We start from the raw sequence: 18,641 nt of genomic DNA on the forward strand, positions 1-18,641 counted from the left end.
GTGAGGGTCGGCGTGGGGAATGGGAGGGGGAAGGGGGGGTGGCCGAACTTATGGCTAGGAGTTGCATAACAGACACCCACTTATCGACTTAAACATGATGATCGGCCGAGGCGAGGATGAATCGAATAAAGGTTTCACAATGAATCCCCGTCAACAGGGGGGAAGAGACCACCCTCAAGGTTCGCGACGGCAGGCGAAGAAACTACTTTAAATGATCTACGAGCTCACACATTTGCACGTTGGAGCGGACAAAACTCCGGCAAGGTTATGTACGATAGAGAAACCCAAGTCAACATTGAACAAGGATGCGGAGCAGTAGCGCGCGGCATTTACAGGAGGCGCCCCAAAGGTCTCGGATCCCTGGTTCCGGCCGTCTAGAAGCCGTTGTCCATCGACCACCTTGGCAAACAGCTCGGCATTGCCCCCGACCTTCTTGGTGAGTCCCCCAGAGTGTCTGTTCCGTCCAAGCAGCTCAAGCACCCCGCAATATCAAAATCCCCATATATTCAACTCCACTTTCTTCAAATTCGTGTGCCTTTACCAACAAAAACTGCCGAAACTGACCGATATTCACCGAATAAGAACGGGTCCTGCGGTTCCTGGCCTCCGTGGGCACCGTCAAGCAGACTTCGAGGGACACATGCGCCCCTGACAAGATCAGCCATGCCATGGCCAGTCTCGGCCTCGATTCTGGGGTCCATCTCTTGTACGTGTCCCCATCGACCGCTTCTCGCCCTCCCCTCCCTGCATCCTGCTTTCACGTGCCAAGTGCCGTCCCAAAGGTTCGACATCCATGACAAGACGTACCAGGCCCTCCCAGACGCCGTTGCCGAGCTGGGCTACAAGGATGTCGACGACATCCGCAGCGGCGTCTTCCAAAAGGCGTTCGGGACAGAGCTCTCCTGCCACGAGTACCTCGTACACCACCCCGATAACTGCTGGTAAGTTTGTGGTTAAAAGGGTGTTTTTTTCGCCGATGACTCAGGCCGTTAGTCGGGGCCCATAAAGGTCAAGCGTTACCATGGTTGACGGTAGACCAGCATGGGTGAGAGCAAGAGTCATGAGCGACCTGGGTGCCGAATTGTACGCCGGTTAATGGAACTCTAAACCTATCATGAGCTCTTCAACACGTCAATACGCCACAACCTATCGGGTTACTCCAGCCTTTGCCATTGTAACGATCGCCCGGTTCCCTGCTTGCTGGGACCCGAGACATAGGAACGCGCCCACTCTACTCACCTTCAGTGTTGGGTACTGGCGAATTCGCTCTCGGCGGAGCTTCTTGGAACGATCTTTGTCCGTATTTCGGCCGGATCAGGAGACCGGCCAGAGATACGGGGGAGGTCCACCCCAAGTTGTGCTTTGGTCGAGCAGATGCCGACTAGGATGTGTCTGTTGTCTGGAGCCACTGGGGAGTTGACCATAATCATGAATCATCACGCGGCTCGGAGTCATCCGCGGTGTTGCCGTAAAAGCGTGTTAGCAGTGAGATAATGCTTCGTCCGAGTTGATGCCACGTCTACCGATTGCATCAAGTTACCGCCATCCATCGTTTCCCTCTGTTCCCAGATCCCCCTCCCTTCTCTCGTTGTATGTCCCATTGCCCGAACACGCCCACAGACAAGCCGTAAGCATGTCAGAACCCCATTTCAAAGTCATCATTGTGGGGGGCTCCATCACGGGCCTCACGCTGGCTCACAGCCTTCACAAGATAGGCGTAGACTTCACCATCCTCGAGAAGCGGGCGACCGTCACGCCGCAGGAGGGTGCCTCTGTCGGTATCCTGCCCAACGGTGCCCGCGTCCTCGATCAACTTGGCCTCTATGGCCTTGTCGAAGAGGCGACTGCGCCTCTCGGTGCCACACACATCCATTTCCCGGACGGTTTCCACTTCTGCAGCCTGTATCCAAAGTCCATGTTGGACAAGTAAGCACGAAAACGACGATCCATTACAACATTCTTCGTGATCCCATTCCCACCATGCTGACCGGTTGCTTCTCTTGGCAGTTTTGGTTACCCAGTCGCTTTTCTCGAACGACGAAGGCTCCTCGAGGTGCTCTACAATGCCTTGCCGGACAAGAGCAAGGTCCTGGTCAACAAGACCGTTTCGGACATTGAGCAGTGCGAGGACGGAAAATCAGCCGGCGTGAAGGTTCGGACGGCCGACGGGGATGTCTACGAAGGCGATATTGTTGTCGGGGCGGACGGCGTGCACAGTCGGACCCGGAGCGAGCTGTGGCGCATGTCCAGCTCGGCGGGACAGAGCGAAGACGTCAGAATGGAGAAAGCCAGTAAGCCAGCCAGCCATGCGACTGTTCCATGATTTTTTTTTTTAAGCATGATTTCTTGTGAAGAGCACAACTGACGACAGATGGGGCGCGTCTTAGGAATGTCTGCCGAGTATTCGTGCGTCTTTGGCATCTCGCGTGGCCCGTCCGGCCTCAAGGCCGGGGAGCAGATCATGCGCATGTACGACGGCCGCACGCTGGTGGTCATCCCCTCCAAGGACGACGTCGTCTTCTGGTTCCTGTCGCGGAAGCTCGGCAAGAAGTACAAGTACAGCGAGGCGCCGCGATTCACGCTGGAGGACGCCGCCGCGGAGTGCGCCGAGCTGGCTGACGCGCCGCTGGGCAACGACGTGCGGTTCGGGGACGTCTGGAAGATCCGGCAGACCTTCAACATGGTCGTCCTGGAGGAGAACCTCTTGAGAACGTGGTCTTTCGGTCGCGTTTTGTGCATCGGCGACAGCATCCACAAGGTAGGCTTACTCTTGTGGCTCCCAGGCTTTCCGCCTCCATCCTCTTACTGACGACGGCCGGTGTTCCCAGATGACGGTCAACCTCGGGCAAGGCGCCAATTGTGCCATTGAGGACGTCGCCATCCTGACGAACCTCCTGAGCCAGTGCTTGGGGTCCAAAAGGGAGGCAAAGCCGTCAGGCCAGGAGCTCGATGCACTGCTGCGCCGCTTCAACGACGTCCACCTGTCGAGGGTATCGCACATCTACGACACCTCTTGGCTGATAGCCCGCGTGCACGCGAGGGATGGGTTCGTGCGCAAGATCATCGGGAGGTACGTCATGCCATACTTTGGCCACAAGTTCGAAAGCCGGCCGTTCAACATGATCGCCAACGCCGCGGCCTTGGAGTTCCTGCCCCTGCCGCGATCCTCTTTTCCTGGTTGGGAGAAGTACAAGAGCAAGGAAGACAAGTCCGGCTCGTGGGCGGTGGTATCACGGTCTGTCTTGCTGCTCGTAGGATTGGCCATTCTGTCAACCTGGTGGCGAAGGGCCTGATTTCTTTTATATAGTACAGCCTTTGTAGCATTATTAGGTCGTTGCCGATGTAACCGAATAGCAAATCTCCTCTAGAATCACGGAAGTTCTCAACTGAACTGGCGGTCCAATCGGTTACTCATCCCACAGAGGATATTAGGCACAACGTCATGTCCACAATGAGAAGTTGGAATTTGTTGATATTCAAATCAGTCACCTACAGTATCCACCATTCAATTACAGTAATAGATGCGGGTTGCGAAGAATTTATTTCCAGTGCCGCTCGCGATCCCGGCCCCTGTCGGCGGCCGCCGGCAGAGGTGGGGCCGACTTTTCGGGAACCGGTGAGATGCGTTTTCGGCTCCGGTGGGACGGATTCTCGGCACCGCTGGGATGGATGAACTACCTTTCACACCATTGCAATGGCTTTATGGGAAACCGCATTGATGAACAAGTAGAGAAACACGATTGGATTTCATGACACCACTAAACTACATGTTTCTTGGTACTCATTCCCTCCGACTAGGAGTCGAGTTTGTGCACTACTTTGACGATACTGTTCTCTAGAGGCCCAAGCCAGGCTGCAGACAGGACACCAATCCGAAACAAGTCTCGCCGTGCAGAGGGTGTGTGTTGTTGGCCGGCCCTCGTCAACCCCAGGCTCACTTCTTCAACTTTCCGGCGGCGGGGTTTTGCTGCTCGAACCGGCGGACGTACCAGAGGCACAGCCCGTACGACCCGTCCAGGATCAGGAAGATGGTGACGAACCAGATGTACATGGGAGACCCCATAAACTCGTGGGCCTCTTTCCAGTACGTGTACCGGATGATGTCCTGAGGGACGAGGACCAACGATCCGAAGAAGCGGGAGAACCTGGCAGGGAAAGAGACAAAGGGTCAGATTCGAGAATCATCGAGTAGGGGAAAGGGGGGGGGGAAGGGTGTTGCCTTTTTCCAAGATACATACCACAGAAAGTAGGAGGCCCCGCGGGAATGGCCTCGACACAGCAGCTGGCACAAGCCCCCCACACTCAGCAGCAGCTGACAGGCGTACGCGCTCCAGGCCTGGCCGAGCTCGGGTCCGACCTGCTTGGCCAGAACGACGTGCGCCGACGCGAAGCCGGCGACGGCGAGGACGAAGATGAGGCGCAGGTTCCGCTGCACGAGCGGCGCGTGCTCCCACTCCCTCGGGGCGTTCTTGACGGCGGTGTACATGACGCCGCAGTTGAGCAGCAGGCCCGAGAAGTGCACGTACTTCTCCAAGCTGGTGGTGAAGGCGTACATGATGGCGTACGTCAGCTCCCAGGCGAAGTTGCAGCACAGCGGCAGCAGCGCCATGGCGTAGGTCTGGTCCTTGAGGGACTTGCGGATCATGCCGACGTAGTTGGCCGTCCAGCCGATGCCCATGATGAGCTTGCAGGTGTCGGCGATCCAGACGACATCGCGATAGGCCTCGGGCGCTTGGGAGATGTCGGCGACGTTCATGATTGCGACTGTTACAGGTGGGATTGGAAGGGGGAGGGTGGGAGGGGCAAGGATGGATTGAGGGGGGGATGAGGAATTCCAAAGTGGGAGGATGTGAATGGTAGAGAGCACAAGTGTAGACGCTTGTGCTCTCCCCCCCTTGATCTCAACTAGCTAGCTCAAGCACCTTGATAACACTGGCATGGGGGAGACTCTGGTTACTGTCACGTGTCGAGAAACGACCAAATCCGCCGAAGAAGCAAGTCCTTGTTCCAATGACAACCGAGGCGGAAACGAGTCAGACATCGGGACATTCAGTGAGCTTGGCACGGCCGAGTTGACTGCCATTGAGTTCCACTAGAAAGGAGGCTGTAAGCTCTGCTTGACCCCGAAGCAATATGTCGAGTGCCGACGAACCGGAGCAGATAAGACGAGTGGACCTGAGTCAGTGTCGTCTGCATGGGGGCGGCATCGGTAGTTGTGAGCGGGTGAATATTGACCGAGAGCATGGGGGGCCGGACGGGGTTACGGTACCTTTTTGTTTCTTTTTCGGATCACCTCTAGAGCATTCCGGACTCCATGAAACGTGCCGCCATTGGAACCAGCTGCGATGTACATGCGTAACTTATCACGAGGGCCTGGAGGTCACTTGTTTTGGTGGCGATACAAAGAGACTTGGCGACCAGGACACGAAGGCCAGCCCCCAATCCGAGCTTCAATGCAATGTAACTTTGGACGAACTGTTCGTGTATGCATAAACTACTCATGAACCTTGACAATCGACACACATCCCCCAGTTTCAAACATCCCACCTCGCGAAAGGCCCGACTATATCTCTCGGCCCGGGGTGGTGGTGGTGGCACGCACGGCATGATACGCTCACGCCCACGGCGCCTAGCCGACCACACTCGTCCAGCCGTTGTCCACGGCGATTAGGGCCCCGTTCACCGTGCCCCAGCCCGGGCCCGAGGCCAGGGACAGGCATATCCCCGCCACGTCGTCGACTTTGCATGTCTGCGGCCTGTGCCCGGAAAAGATCTCCTCCACCTTCTGGCGCCCCTCCTTGTGACACCCGTCGAGGAAGGCCTCGTGCATGTGGGTGCCGACCATGACACCCATAATCAGCGCGTTGCAGCGGATACCCTTGGGGCCGTAGAAGGCGGCGGTGCTCTTGGTCAGGCCCACAAGGCCGTGTTTGCTTGCCGTATACGCCGTGCCTTATTACCAGGGGGGGAGGGTTGTGTTAGTTAGTTCGACTCCAAGTGTCTTTATGGTTGGACCTGGCAGTCGAAGAAGATTGGAAAGGGGGTTGGGGGGGGGGATGTGTGCTCACCTGCAAGCCAGCCGGCCGTGGCCGCTCCGGAGGCGATGTTAATGATACACCCGGCGGGCTCCGGTTTCGATAGCATGCTACGTACGGCGAATTTACTCAGCTGGAGCGGAGCCGTCAGGTTCACCGCTAAGACATTGTCCCACAAGTCAAGCTCAATGTCGCCCACCGGGTCGAACCGGTCCATGACGGCGGCGTTGTTGACGAGGACGTCCAGCGTCCCGAACCTGCCGGCGATGTCGTCGAACAAGCTCAGCACCTGGTCGTGGTCGGTGATGTCGGCCGTGACAGCGGTGAGGTTGCCGCCCCTTGTCCGCAGCTCGGCCAAGGTGCTCTCGATGCGTTTGGCGTTGATGTCGCAAATCACCACGTTGGCGCCCGCGTCGAGGAACGCGGCTGTGACGGCCTTTCCGAGTCCGCCGGCCCCGCCCGTGACGAGGCAGGTCTTCCCAGCTAGACCGGTAGAGTTCTTTTCCGAGGAAGTCATTGGTGGCGTGGCTCGGGGAGGGGGGGAGGTGCTCAGGGTAACGTTGAAGGGAAAGAAGGACGAGGTGGAGATCAGAGAGGGTGAGCTTCAATATAACGGGAGGGGATGTTGGCTATGGAGGGCTCGAACTGGTGATCATCTGTTACAAGGACAACGGCACGGATTGACACTTATAACTTTGAACGGGACTGATACCGTCATGCGACGATGGGCTGGCACATTATCGCGCTACTCGCATGGCATGGCATGTCCCTGGCGTACGCGGACACGTCTACTGTGCAACTCAGTCAGGCAGTGGACTGATGTAGCTCGCTATATCCAGTCACGGCATCCGTACTCTGGTCATACTCCTCCATAGTTGCGTTGGATAACCTAGCCGCTCGTGGTAACCCCACCTTACACTGTTCCAGTCTTTTGCCAGTGCGGCATGGCTGTAGAGGTCTCGTTGCACGAGGTTGCATTCCGCCAAGATTTTGACTCTATGTACAAAACAAAACACATCTTATGTGATTAGTCGTTCCTCCGCGGCAGACCTGATTAAACTAGGGGAGGTTACAGCTCGGAGAAAGGTCCGGTGGAGGTTACGCAAGCAATAAGCAAGTAGTATCAAATGTGGAGACTCGGATGAGCTCAGTTATGGGTTGGACTGACTCTCCTTCAAAGGCCCCTTTTGAGTAGCTCCTACGCGATACAGATGCTGTCTAGTTACTATGTCAACACGAAACCACGTGTCTGTAGCCCAAGAATTGTATGGACGCACAACGGATCCTTGTTGTCGAGGTTGCCAATACTGGGTCTAGAAATCTTGAGAGACCTACTCTGTGCTTTCCACGCCCTCTTGAGTCATGCCCCCACCCCCCGGGTTGAGTCTATCCCGGGACATGGTTGTATGGGTTTTTTTAAGCCGACCCTACTGAAGCCCTCACTGCCGATGACTATCCCGAAGAACTTCATTGACGAGCACAATTGAGGCTGTGGATCTATTCCCGTTTCATTGTGGTGGGCTTTACCCGCACGAGCCTTGATACTCAGGTCTTCGGCGTAAACACTGATCGCAATTAGACAGAAACTTTGATGTTTATTTAAACTTTCGTAGCCTAAGGCGCAACTCTAGGGTGACAGTACAAAATGTCTCCTGCGATGGATGTTGCAATTCCCACCATCCTGCTAGACGCAACCTTATCACCCCAAGTAAAAAGCCTAATTGTACGGGTTGCTCCGCGGTTGCCGACATTACCATGTTATACAACACCTGTAGACGCGACACAGCCCTTTTTAAAGGGACATAGTGTTCTTAGGGACTGTAAATTACATTTATAGTCTAGCTGCCTTGCTCCTATAACTATCCTTAAGTCAACATACCCCCTTTCTGGCCACCCCTATTCCAGCCACCCCTGCCCCACTAAGCTACACTAAAACCTACTACTTTGTAGGTATACAGAAGACTATAAATACTATAAACTACTAATTACATAGTTGCTTTCCTTATATATTAGTAAAGTATAAAGAATTTAAAGGTTAAAACTAAAAGTATAGTTTTATTAGTATTTTACTAATAAAGTATTAATAGTATTTATATTTCTTAACTTAAAAGTTAATACTATATAATATTTAATAGTAGGTTTTAACTACTAGTTAATACTATTACTACTATAAGAAGCTATATTTACTATAAGATTCCTATAGTTATAGCTATATTAGTATTTCTCTTACTAAAATTTTACTAGTAAAAACTAAATTTACTAATTATAGTTTTATAATAAGCTAATTACTTTAGGAATTAATATACTAGTATTGCAAATTAATATACTAGTATTACTCTTATACTAGTATTACTATTTAGCCCTCTAATTAGTTTAAAAAAATAGTACCTTTCTATAAAGGCAGTAAGTATAATTGCACTAATATAGCTATTTCTACTATCTTTTCTAATTTAAGCTCTAATTTAAGATTTATAAAAGTACCTATTATAGTCTACTTATACTATAGTTTTATAAATCTTATATAAGTACTATATAGAAAGGCCTATTACTTAACTACCTCTTGCAATATAGTTGTAAAGATTTATTATTACTATAGACTATTTCCTACTAATTCTACTTTCTATAAATACTAAGTTGTATTAGCTGCCTACTTATATAATTCCCTATTATCCTCCTTCTACTAAGAATACTAGACTAGCTCTTTATTTACTACTACAATAAGTTTAAAATTTAACTTTAACTTAATTAACTTATATTCTACTAAGACTTAGCTAGTATTAATTTATTCTTACTCTTAAGTAGGTAGTTTTACTTCTTACTACTTTAGCCTTAATTACTATAAGTAGTCTAAGCTTAACTAGCTAATTAGCTCTCTTTAAGTAAAGTTAATTATAATAGAATAAATTGTACTATATTCTTTAGTCTACTAAAGAGGAATATAGTAATCTTTAAATTAAGAATTTAGTAGTATAAATTAATAGAAGTTATCTCTTAAAGATACTACTAAGAGTAGACTTCCTACTTACTAAAAGTAGTTGAATTTAATATTTTAAAGTAAATTTTATAGTAGTATAGAGTTCCTAATTTAATTAAAATAGTATAATTTAGACTATATTCTCTAAGGGGGGCTAGAAATAGCCTCTTACTAAATAGTATTACTTTTCTTACTAGTTAGTATTACTTTTTAATTAATATAAAATACTTTAAGGAAAGTATTATTTAAAGTTTACTTAAGTACTTAAAGTAAGTACTTATATACTTCTAGCCTATAAGTACTTTATTCTTAATATAAACTTACTTAAAGTATAATTCTTAATTACTAATTATATTCTATATAATATTAATAAGTTAATATAAATAATTAAGACTATTTAAGAAATAGTCCTTAATATTATTATTACTTAACTCTATACTAGAGGTAATATAAATACTAAAGTTCTAGTATTTTTAGATAAAGTAGTAGGCCTACTGTACTCTTAAAAGTAGGTATATTGTATAGAGGTACTAGAGAATTAGGTATTAGTTATTAAACTTATTATAGAGTTTAATTTAGGCTTTCTTAAAAGTATACTTTATTTTAGTAAAATTAATATACTTCTATATTATAAGGACCCTATAATATATATAAGGAGGAGGCTAATTAATAAGTATATTAATATAGGCCTTATTCTTATTACTAAGTATAGCTATTACTTATATTAGTAGCTAATAGCCCTTATTATTAAATTTACTACTATTACTACTATAGCTTTAGTTTTTAACTTACTTCTACTTAGCCCTAAGTATAATATTAGAATTAATATAGTAAATGCAGAGTTATTACTAAATATTTAGAAACTACTTATTTAGTATAGTCTTTATTTACTTATTGTAGTCTATAATAATAATAGTAGAGTAATAAATTAAGTATGAGTCTATAAGTTACTAAATACTTACTAAGAGAAACTAGAAACCCTCTAGTCTCTTATTATTAATAAGGCTAAATGCAGTATTAAAAATAGACTTAAGGTAGGTCTACTTAGTAGCTTAAAAGAGAGGGAGCTTAAAGTAATTAGTATTATAAGTATTATTAAAATTAATTACCTTAGGGAATTACTTCTACATTTAGAAATAGTAGGGAAAAGTCTAAATAAGGCTAATAAGGCAGTTTAATTTATTATCTACCTATTTTACTACATATAGAATATTTTACTTATTAAATAACTTAATTAATACTGCAATTAGTAAATATCTAGCTAGTTTCTCTAAATTTACGTAAGTTTAAATATTATAGATATTTTACTAAGTAAATAAGGATTTTAAGAACTACTCTTAAATAATAGTATATATATTATATACTTAAATACTAATTTATTAGCTTGTTATATTAATTGCATTTATTATAAGCTAAGTAAGCCTATAGTAGGAAGAGTAAGTAAATACTTTAAGAGTAGAGCTATAATTATACTAATTGTACTAGGAGTCTAAATAATAGTATAAGAGCTACTTACCCTCCTCTTAAGTCTCTATAATAATTTACTATTTACAGCTGGATTTGTAAGATTTATACTATTAAGTACTAGTACTTTATATAAGCTTAAGCTTACTAAATTAATTATATTAGAAGGTATATTAAATAATTTAGCCTTAAGTTTTATATTTATTTTATTTTATAATACTAAATTTATTAACTTTTATAAAAGTATTAACTTAATTAAAGAGAGTATTATAAATTTACTCTAAATTACTAGGAATTAGTAAATTTAGAATTTTAATTATAGGAGGAGAGGAGAATTAATTACTTAGAGTATAGTAGGAGGCTATAGTTTAAAAAAATACTTTACTTTAAGGGGGGAATTACTATAGGAGTAAATAGAGTAGTAAGTTAACTTAAGGGCTCTATATTTCTTACTATTAATAAATATAGTCTTATTAATAGAGAAGTACTATTATAAGTTATTAATTAATTCTAATAATTTATTAATTAGTTTTAATAATTTATAGAATAAGCTAAAGAATACTATTAAACTATTATATAGTAGGTTGAGAAGGTTACTAGGACTATTTATTAGAGGGAGAGGGGCTATACTCTAGAGAAAGTTGTAGGAGTATAGTCTACTAGGTTTTAGTTATTCCTTTAGGGAAATAGTAAGTAAAGTAGAGTATTAGCTCTATACTAGAGTAATTATTTATAAGAAATTGTATATTTTATAGTATATTAGTTAGGAGCTCTATAATAAAGTTGTACTACTCTTAGGGATTACTAACTCTATAGAATTAACTAATACTAGAGTAGCTACTTTTAGAGGAGGGAAATAATAGTAGTTAGCTAGATAATAATAGGAGGCTGTAATTAATTAATAGTTACTCTTAGAAAATAGGAGGCCTATTAGTAAGAGTATTATTTTAAAATTAGCCCTATAGAATATTTTTAACTCTAGTTTAAGAAGCTATTATACATAAATAGTATAAGTTAGACTTAGAGGCTTAATAATATAATTTTATAGTAAAGAGAGTAAATAAGTAAAAAGGGTTAAAATACTTTATAGGGATTTAGTAGAATTTAACTGCACTAATAATATTTTTTTAAACTAATTAGAGAGCTAAATAGTAATACTAGTATAAGAGTAATACTAGTATATTAATTTACAATACTAGTATATTAATTCCTATTACTTTAGTCTAAGTATTTAATACACTTATTATATATTAATAGTAAGTAAAAAGTATAATTTATAATAATATATATTTTACTCAAAAAGCTATTTAATAGTATTATTTTCTCTCTATACTAAGGACTTAGGCTTAAAGAGAAATAACCTATTGCAGTTAATACAATAAGACTTATATATATTTAGCACTATACTCTAAGCTTGCACTAATAACCCTATAAAGTTATTTTAGCTATAAATACAATATTAAACTAAGGTTATACTTAAGAGTATCAGCAATTAAAATTAAAGAAGCCTTAACTATAGAGGTTTTAGACTATAGAGGTCTTAAACTTTAGAGCTATTAATAATGCAGATTTTAATAATTTAATAGCTAGAAAAGACTATATATTTTACTAATTATAAAGCTAGTATGCATTCTCTCTATTATCCTATTACTAACTACTTTATATATAGAATAGTAATTCCTTAAGTATATAAGTGGTAATTACTTAAAAAGATAATTTTAATATTTAATATAATTAACCTATTTAGCCTTCTATAGAATACTACTTTTAATTCTATTAAAGTTATTATATACTTATTCTAGCTAGCTAAGTAGTTAAAATAACTTATAAAGAGATATAGTATTTAGTATTCTAGCTAAGTAATTAATATAAAGTGTAGCTACTAATAGATACTTAATAAAAGTATATTTACTTTAATTATCCTATAGGCTAATTTAGCTGCCTTAAGAGATAAGTAGTAAATTAACTGCAAGATTAATTAGCTTAAAGGCTATAAGAATAGTTTAATTAATAGTATAGCCCTTTTAGATTTATTAGTAAAAAAAGCTATTAAAATAATTAATTAGCATTTAGGCTAGTACTAAGGCATTCTTTGCACTATATAGTGTATATACTACAGCTAGTACTTATAAAAAGAAGAAGAGAGGATAAATCTAGTTAATAATAGCTTTCTAATATAGAGGTAGTTATTGAATAGGCTTTGTACGTGCACGCAGGTACTTAAAATGTAGAGTAAACTAAAGAATAATATCTATAACTGTCCTTCCTAACTACAAAATTAGAGTCGTACGAGATAAATATACTATCTCATTCAGCCTTAAGTTATTTAGGCTAAGCTAAGTAATAATTCCCCTGTATATAAGTGAGTACTGCACAATCCAATTTATACACTCTACTCTAAATTCATAAGTATTATACAGTTATATAATTGTATTATTCTAATACTTACAACTTTTATTTTATAATCTAACTGTATAATCCCTTTAATATAGCTAATTAGATTACACTAATTATTCTATTAATAACTTTATGTACAGATTCAGTAGATTAAGCTACTAATTATTATACAATAAATTCAAACTATAAGAATTATTAATAATACTTGCAGTCCTTCCTTCCTTTTTGTATAGTCCTTCCTTCCTATTTAGTTAAGTAGACAAGTTATATAGTAGTAGTATTTACCTTCTAATTTCACTTTGCAATTTTACTTTGCCTGCCTACCCTACTTAGTGAGGCAGCCTATTACTCTTTTTCTTCCTCTTTTTCTTCCTCCTATTTTCTTCTTCTCTTTTCTTCCTTATAACTTGCACTAAATCTCTTTATTATGCAAAAAGCAAATGCATAAATAAATAAATAAAGCAAACTAAATGTACAAATCTCCTAATCTCCTTATTACTAGAGATACTACTAAATCTAAGCTTTCCAATAAGGAGAAAAAAAAATAGGAAACTAAAAAACTTAAGCAATTTGTATACTTTAGTAATCTTCTTCTACCTCTATTCTTCTACTAACCTTTTCTTGCATTAGAGGCTTCCTAATACAGTTGCAATTATATCTCTTATCCCTACTAGAGGTTAGATTACCCCTATAAGTACTATTACTATTCATACGGATGCTAGTAGTACTCACTAGGTTACTTTACCTACTTTAATAGCTTACAATTATACTTTCTTTATTATACTCTCTATTAATATACATACAACCTTCTTTCCTTATAGTTGCTAATTTATATAAGATTAACTTTAATATAGGAGGAGGAGTATAAAGTAGCTTATATACTATTTTATAATATTAAGATTTATCTCCCAGCTAGTAAGAATGTCTCTTTCCTCTTTACTAAGATTATCTACTATAAGGGATACTTTTGTATAATTCTAGTTTAGAGTTGCAGTTAGGCTATTAATACCTACCCTTAGAAGTATAGCTATAGTACTAGTACTCTCTAATTCTGCACTTGCACCTGCATTACTATATACTAGAATAGTACTTATACTAAGTATATTTAGCAGTTGTATAGAGCTTATTACTAGTATTATAGTTATAGCTTATATAATAATAATAATAATAATAATAATAAGAATTTAAATAAGAATCCTTATTGTACTTACTCTTGCACTTACTGCAAGTAAAAGAATAAGATTTAAGTTATCTTAAGTAGCTGTAAGCTTAGAGGAGCCTCTACTTCTATAGTTATTAAGTAATTAGTTAATCTTTAAGTCCTAGTTCCTTATTATACAGCTTATAAGTAGTAGGCTAAGTAGTTGTATAAAGGAATACATTTAGGGTCAATATTTATAGGGAATATATTAGTATCTAGTGTCTTAAATTAGAAGGCAAATAATTAAGTAGTTAATATATAAGAGTAGGCTTATATATAGTAATTATTAATTGCTCTTCTCTCTTAATTTTTTAATGTATACTTTAACTTAAATTTGTAGAATATTACTTATAACTAATTGCTGCAGTACTAAGTTTAGCATTTTCTTAGTAAGGGCATTTACAGAATTGTCTTTACTATTAATCTATTTTACCTCTAAAATCTCTTTCTTTTTGTACAACTTACATAGGCTTATAATATTAATTATAAGCCTCTTTTTATCTATAGTACCTAGTTATATAAGGCACTTATATAGAGATTATAAGTCTAAATAAACTACAATTAGAATCTTTAGGGCCTAGAGTATATAAAGAATCTAGTTTAGTATTATACTAAGGGAAATACTACTATTAAAGCTAGTAGTTATCCTATACAATTCACTTATAAGAATACTTCTGGTAACCCTTTTGCACTTTATTAAGCTCTAGTATACAATATTCCCCTAGATTTCAAAATTAGTAGTCGTACGAGCAGTTTCCTCTGCAAGTACAATTACAAATCTAAGTTATAAGGAAAAGTCAGCATTATTTGCAAAAAATCTATCTATAAAGATATACATCTTCATACATAAAAGATCTAGTAGAATAAAAGTAAGGCCTCAATTTAGATTATCAATTTGCTATTTAAGTTGTATATTTAAGGCTTTAATATTTTTTGCTTCTAGTTATTTCACTTAGGCAGTAATAAATAGATTATATAAGGCTTCTAATTAGTAAATAAATGCAAAATATACTCCTCTTACTCTCTATAAGATGTATTACTATTAAGTATTGTGTGCATTTGTATTAATAAGCTGGAGTAAGTTAACTTAATTCTTCTAAGTAAAGGTAATAGAGTTATTATACAGCTGAATTTGTCCTCTATTAAAGTTAATCCCCTAGCCTTATTGCAGAATAGTCTTTAGCTTTGCATAAAGCCCCTTTTTTAGTAGTTTAGCCTCTTCCTTCTCTAAGAATATTATAATTGCAAAACTTAAGGTATTATCTATTTGCATTACTGTAATCCTAAAGGTATTTAGTCTCTTAGTAGTATACAGAAGGTAGGGGTTGTATGTAGACTCCTTTATGCCTAAATTTATTTTATAGTACTCTAAGTAGGTCTTGTACTAGTAAAGCCTAGACTCTGCAAGTCTATACAATAGCTTTATAATTTAGAGAAGTATCCCTTTAGAATATTAGCTTTCTAGTTCCTTTAGTAGTCTTATAATAATTGTATAAGTCAACTAGTTAATAGCTTAAGTATAGGCTTATATAATGTCTTATATTTCCCTATAATATCTATAGTATTGTATAAGAGTAGGTCTAAGAGTAAGGAGTAGCTATTAGCTTATCCTTTAAATTATAGGTACTTAAGTAAGGAGCTCTTCCTTTTCCTAGTCCCTATAGCCTTAAATTATAAGTCTTAACTTCTTATACAGCTTAGTAGATATATTCTTTATTTCTTATACTATACGTAACGTGGCTGATAAGCGAGTCGATCAGACAAGCGAGTCGATCACCCAACCGCGATCATACCATCTTCCCGCTTTCAACACACGTCCATCGACCATAAAGAATGTCGTCATCAAACAAAGAAGCGCAATTGATCCTAGCGGTTCAAGCGATTAAAAACACTCCAAATCTTAGTATTCGAGCTGCAGCACGGATCTATTCAGTACCCTTCACAACATTACGCGACCGACTTAATGGAAAACCTTCGCGACGCGACATCATGCCGAAATTACGGAATTTGACGCTGCTTGAAGAAGAGAAGCTAGTTAAGTACATTCTTGACCTAGATGCCCGATCGTTTCCTCCCCGGATCAGTGGTGTTGAAGAAATGGCCAATCACCTGCTTGCCGACCGTGGCGCGCGACCGGTTGGGAAGCGCTGGGCGTCGAACTTCATCAAACGACAACCACAGCTTCGGACGCGTTTTTTTCGCAAGTATGACTACAAGAGAGCCCAATGCGAAGATCCACAGGCTATTTGCAGCTGGTTTGCCCTTGTGAAGAACACAATCGTAAAGTACGGTATCCAAGAGTCTGATATCTACAACTTTGATGAGACTGGTTTCATGATGGGCCAGATCGCAGCTGGCATGGTTGTAACGAGTGCTGAAAGGCGATCAAACACGAAAATGGTGCAGCCTGGTAATCGGGAATGGGTTACAGTTATCCAAGCCATAAGTTCGTCAGGCTACAGCGTCCCGCCATACATCATCGTTGCAGGCCATTATCACCTCTCAACCTGGTACACTGAAACAGATCTCCCACACGACTGGGTTATCGCAACATCTGAAAACGGATGGACAACAAACGAGATAGGCCTAAATTGGGTCAAACACTTCGATTGTCATTCAAAGCCACGTGCAAGAGGTCCTCATCGCCTCCTCATCGTCGATGGGCATGAAAGCCACCACTCCGCAGGTTTTGAGCTATATTGTCAGGAGAGTAACATCGTCACACTCTGTATGCCGGCTCATTCATCTCATCTACTTCAGCCCTTAGATGTAGGATGCTTTGGGCCTCTCAAAACGGCGTACGGTCGACAAATTGAGGATAAGATGCGGCGAGGTGTAACCCATATTACGAAGGAAGACTTCTTTCCAGCGTTTCGTGAGGCCTTTACACAAGCACTTACGGGAAAGAATATCCAGGGAGGTTTCAGAGGCTCCGGGCTTGTCCCTCTGAGTGCAGAAAGTGTATTATCAAAGCTGGACGTCAAGTTACGCACTCCAACGCCTCCAGGATCACTTCCAACAACACCGCTCCCTTGGGTTTCCAGGACACCAAACAACCCAACAGAAGCAACTTCTCAGTCAACACTGATCAAGGATCGAATTGCCCGTCATCAAAATAGCTCCCCAACACCTATCAATAACGACGTTGACTATATTCTTAAAGGAACACTAGGAATAATGCATGAGAATGCATTCCTGAGGGCGGAGAACAAAACTCTTCGAGAGGAAAACAGCACACTAAGCCGACGTCGGAGAGCTAAGAAAATGCGTCTCCAGCAAGGAGGAAGTCTTACTGTAGCTGATGCAGAGGATATACAGTCGCAGAGGGACGCAACAGCACAGGTTTATGAGGAAACGCGTCGGAGGAGTGGTCGTAAGCCAAGGACTGAATCGGGTCAACGACGGTGTGGCGTGTGCGGAAACACAGGACACAATGCGCGAACGTGTCAGTTTGATGTAGAAACGACTGAGGAAGAGAATTCTTAGTAGCGTTAATTGATCTAGTGGTGTTGATATTGATGTCTTCTTGGGTTTGTAATGTAGTCGTGGTTGGGTGATCGACTCGCTTGTCTGATCGACTCGCTTATCAGCCACGTTATACTATAAATATAAATATTGCTATATTTGTCTGAATTGTATAGGATAAAAATGAATACTCCCTAGTTAATTAGGGAATTAATTTTAATCCTATTAGACTCTTTATATAGTACTCTTAGAGCTATAATAATATTATTAAGTTAAAGTTTAATAGTAAAGTTATAGTAGTCTTTTTCTTTCTGTAATAAGTATATAATATATACTTATAGTAATTATTGTACAGTAGGTCTCTAGCCTTTCTTTAGTCTTCCCCTCTTTCTTAATTATTACTAAAGAGTTAATTATATAATATTAGTATTAACCTCTTCTTGTAAAGATTCTTTATGAAAATAGAGTTTAATATGCATTATATAAAACTAAATTAGGCTATTAACTATTTTAACTATTACTATATATTCGTCTATACTTTAAATCTTGTACAGTCTAGTCTAGCCCTTATTTTCTCTCTATACTAGGACTTTACTCTAAATAGGGAGTAAAAGGACTTTCTAAATATTAGGACTATTCTTTATATTAATTGTACAATTAATCTTAACCTCTACTTAAATACCTTAGAATATCTTTATTACTTTCTAAATAGCTTCTACTCTTTATACAATGTCTAGTAAGAGTAGTAAGTTCTTATTAATCCTTAGGTATATACTAAAGATAAGAAGAGTTAGTATAATACTGTGCAGACTAGTAGTATTATTTAGAGCCTTAATAGCTATCTAGAGAATTATTTCCTTATTTGTATTGTATCCAATTTTATAGTTTAGAATATTATACGCACACTTAAGAGGTACATATACTCTCTTAACTTTACTAATAGCCTAATAGGCCTCAATTAGCATCTTATTGCACGAAATCCCTATAATCTCAGTATAATTTCAGAATTCTACAGAGGCGAAATTTATACTTAAATTATATACAATATAGTCTAGTAGGCTAATATATATACTAATTTAATACTTGCAAAGAGTATTCTAAGTAT

At 40.4% G+C, this 18,641-nt stretch overlaps 4 protein-coding genes across 4 annotated transcripts; 2 read left to right on the forward strand and 2 right to left on the reverse strand.

Moving 5' to 3' along the window:
- Positions 1 to 668: 668 nt before the first annotated feature.
- On the forward strand, positions 669 to 945 carry CH63R_05474 (uncharacterized protein; the record flags this gene model as incomplete). The annotated part of the gene is made up of 2 exons (XM_018300449.1): positions 669 to 706; positions 783 to 945. 2 exons carry the CDS (start codon positions 669 to 671, stop codon positions 943 to 945), a joined length of 201 nt encoding a protein of 66 aa, XP_018158299.1.
- Positions 946 to 1,633: 688 nt separating this feature from the next.
- On the forward strand, positions 1,634 to 3,293 carry CH63R_05475 (FAD binding domain-containing protein; the record flags this gene model as incomplete). Its single annotated transcript, XM_018300450.1, has 4 exons — positions 1,634 to 1,926; positions 2,008 to 2,291; positions 2,388 to 2,758; positions 2,829 to 3,293. The coding sequence occupies 4 exons, from the start codon at positions 1,634 to 1,636 to the stop codon at positions 3,291 to 3,293; spliced, it is 1,413 nt and encodes a 470-aa protein (XP_018158300.1).
- Positions 3,294 to 3,934: 641 nt separating this feature from the next.
- CH63R_05476 (uncharacterized protein) lies at positions 3,935 to 4,756 on the reverse strand (the record flags this gene model as incomplete). The annotated part of the gene is made up of 2 exons (XM_018300451.1): positions 3,935 to 4,145; positions 4,239 to 4,756. The coding sequence occupies 2 exons, from the start codon at positions 4,754 to 4,756 to the stop codon at positions 3,935 to 3,937; spliced, it is 729 nt and encodes a 242-aa protein (XP_018158301.1).
- An 873-nt stretch (positions 4,757 to 5,629) lies between these two features.
- CH63R_05477 (Short chain dehydrogenase) lies at positions 5,630 to 6,552 on the reverse strand (the record flags this gene model as incomplete). Its single annotated transcript, XM_018300452.1, has 2 exons — positions 5,630 to 5,952; positions 6,069 to 6,552. 2 exons carry the CDS (start codon positions 6,550 to 6,552, stop codon positions 5,630 to 5,632), a joined length of 807 nt encoding a protein of 268 aa, XP_018158302.1.
- Positions 6,553 to 18,641: the final 12,089 nt, after the last annotated feature.

The sequence above is a fragment of the Colletotrichum higginsianum genome, chromosome 4 (assembly GCF_001672515.1).
Source record: "Colletotrichum higginsianum IMI 349063 chromosome 4, whole genome shotgun sequence".
Classification (NCBI taxonomy): domain Eukaryota; kingdom Fungi; phylum Ascomycota; class Sordariomycetes; order Glomerellales; family Glomerellaceae; genus Colletotrichum; species Colletotrichum higginsianum.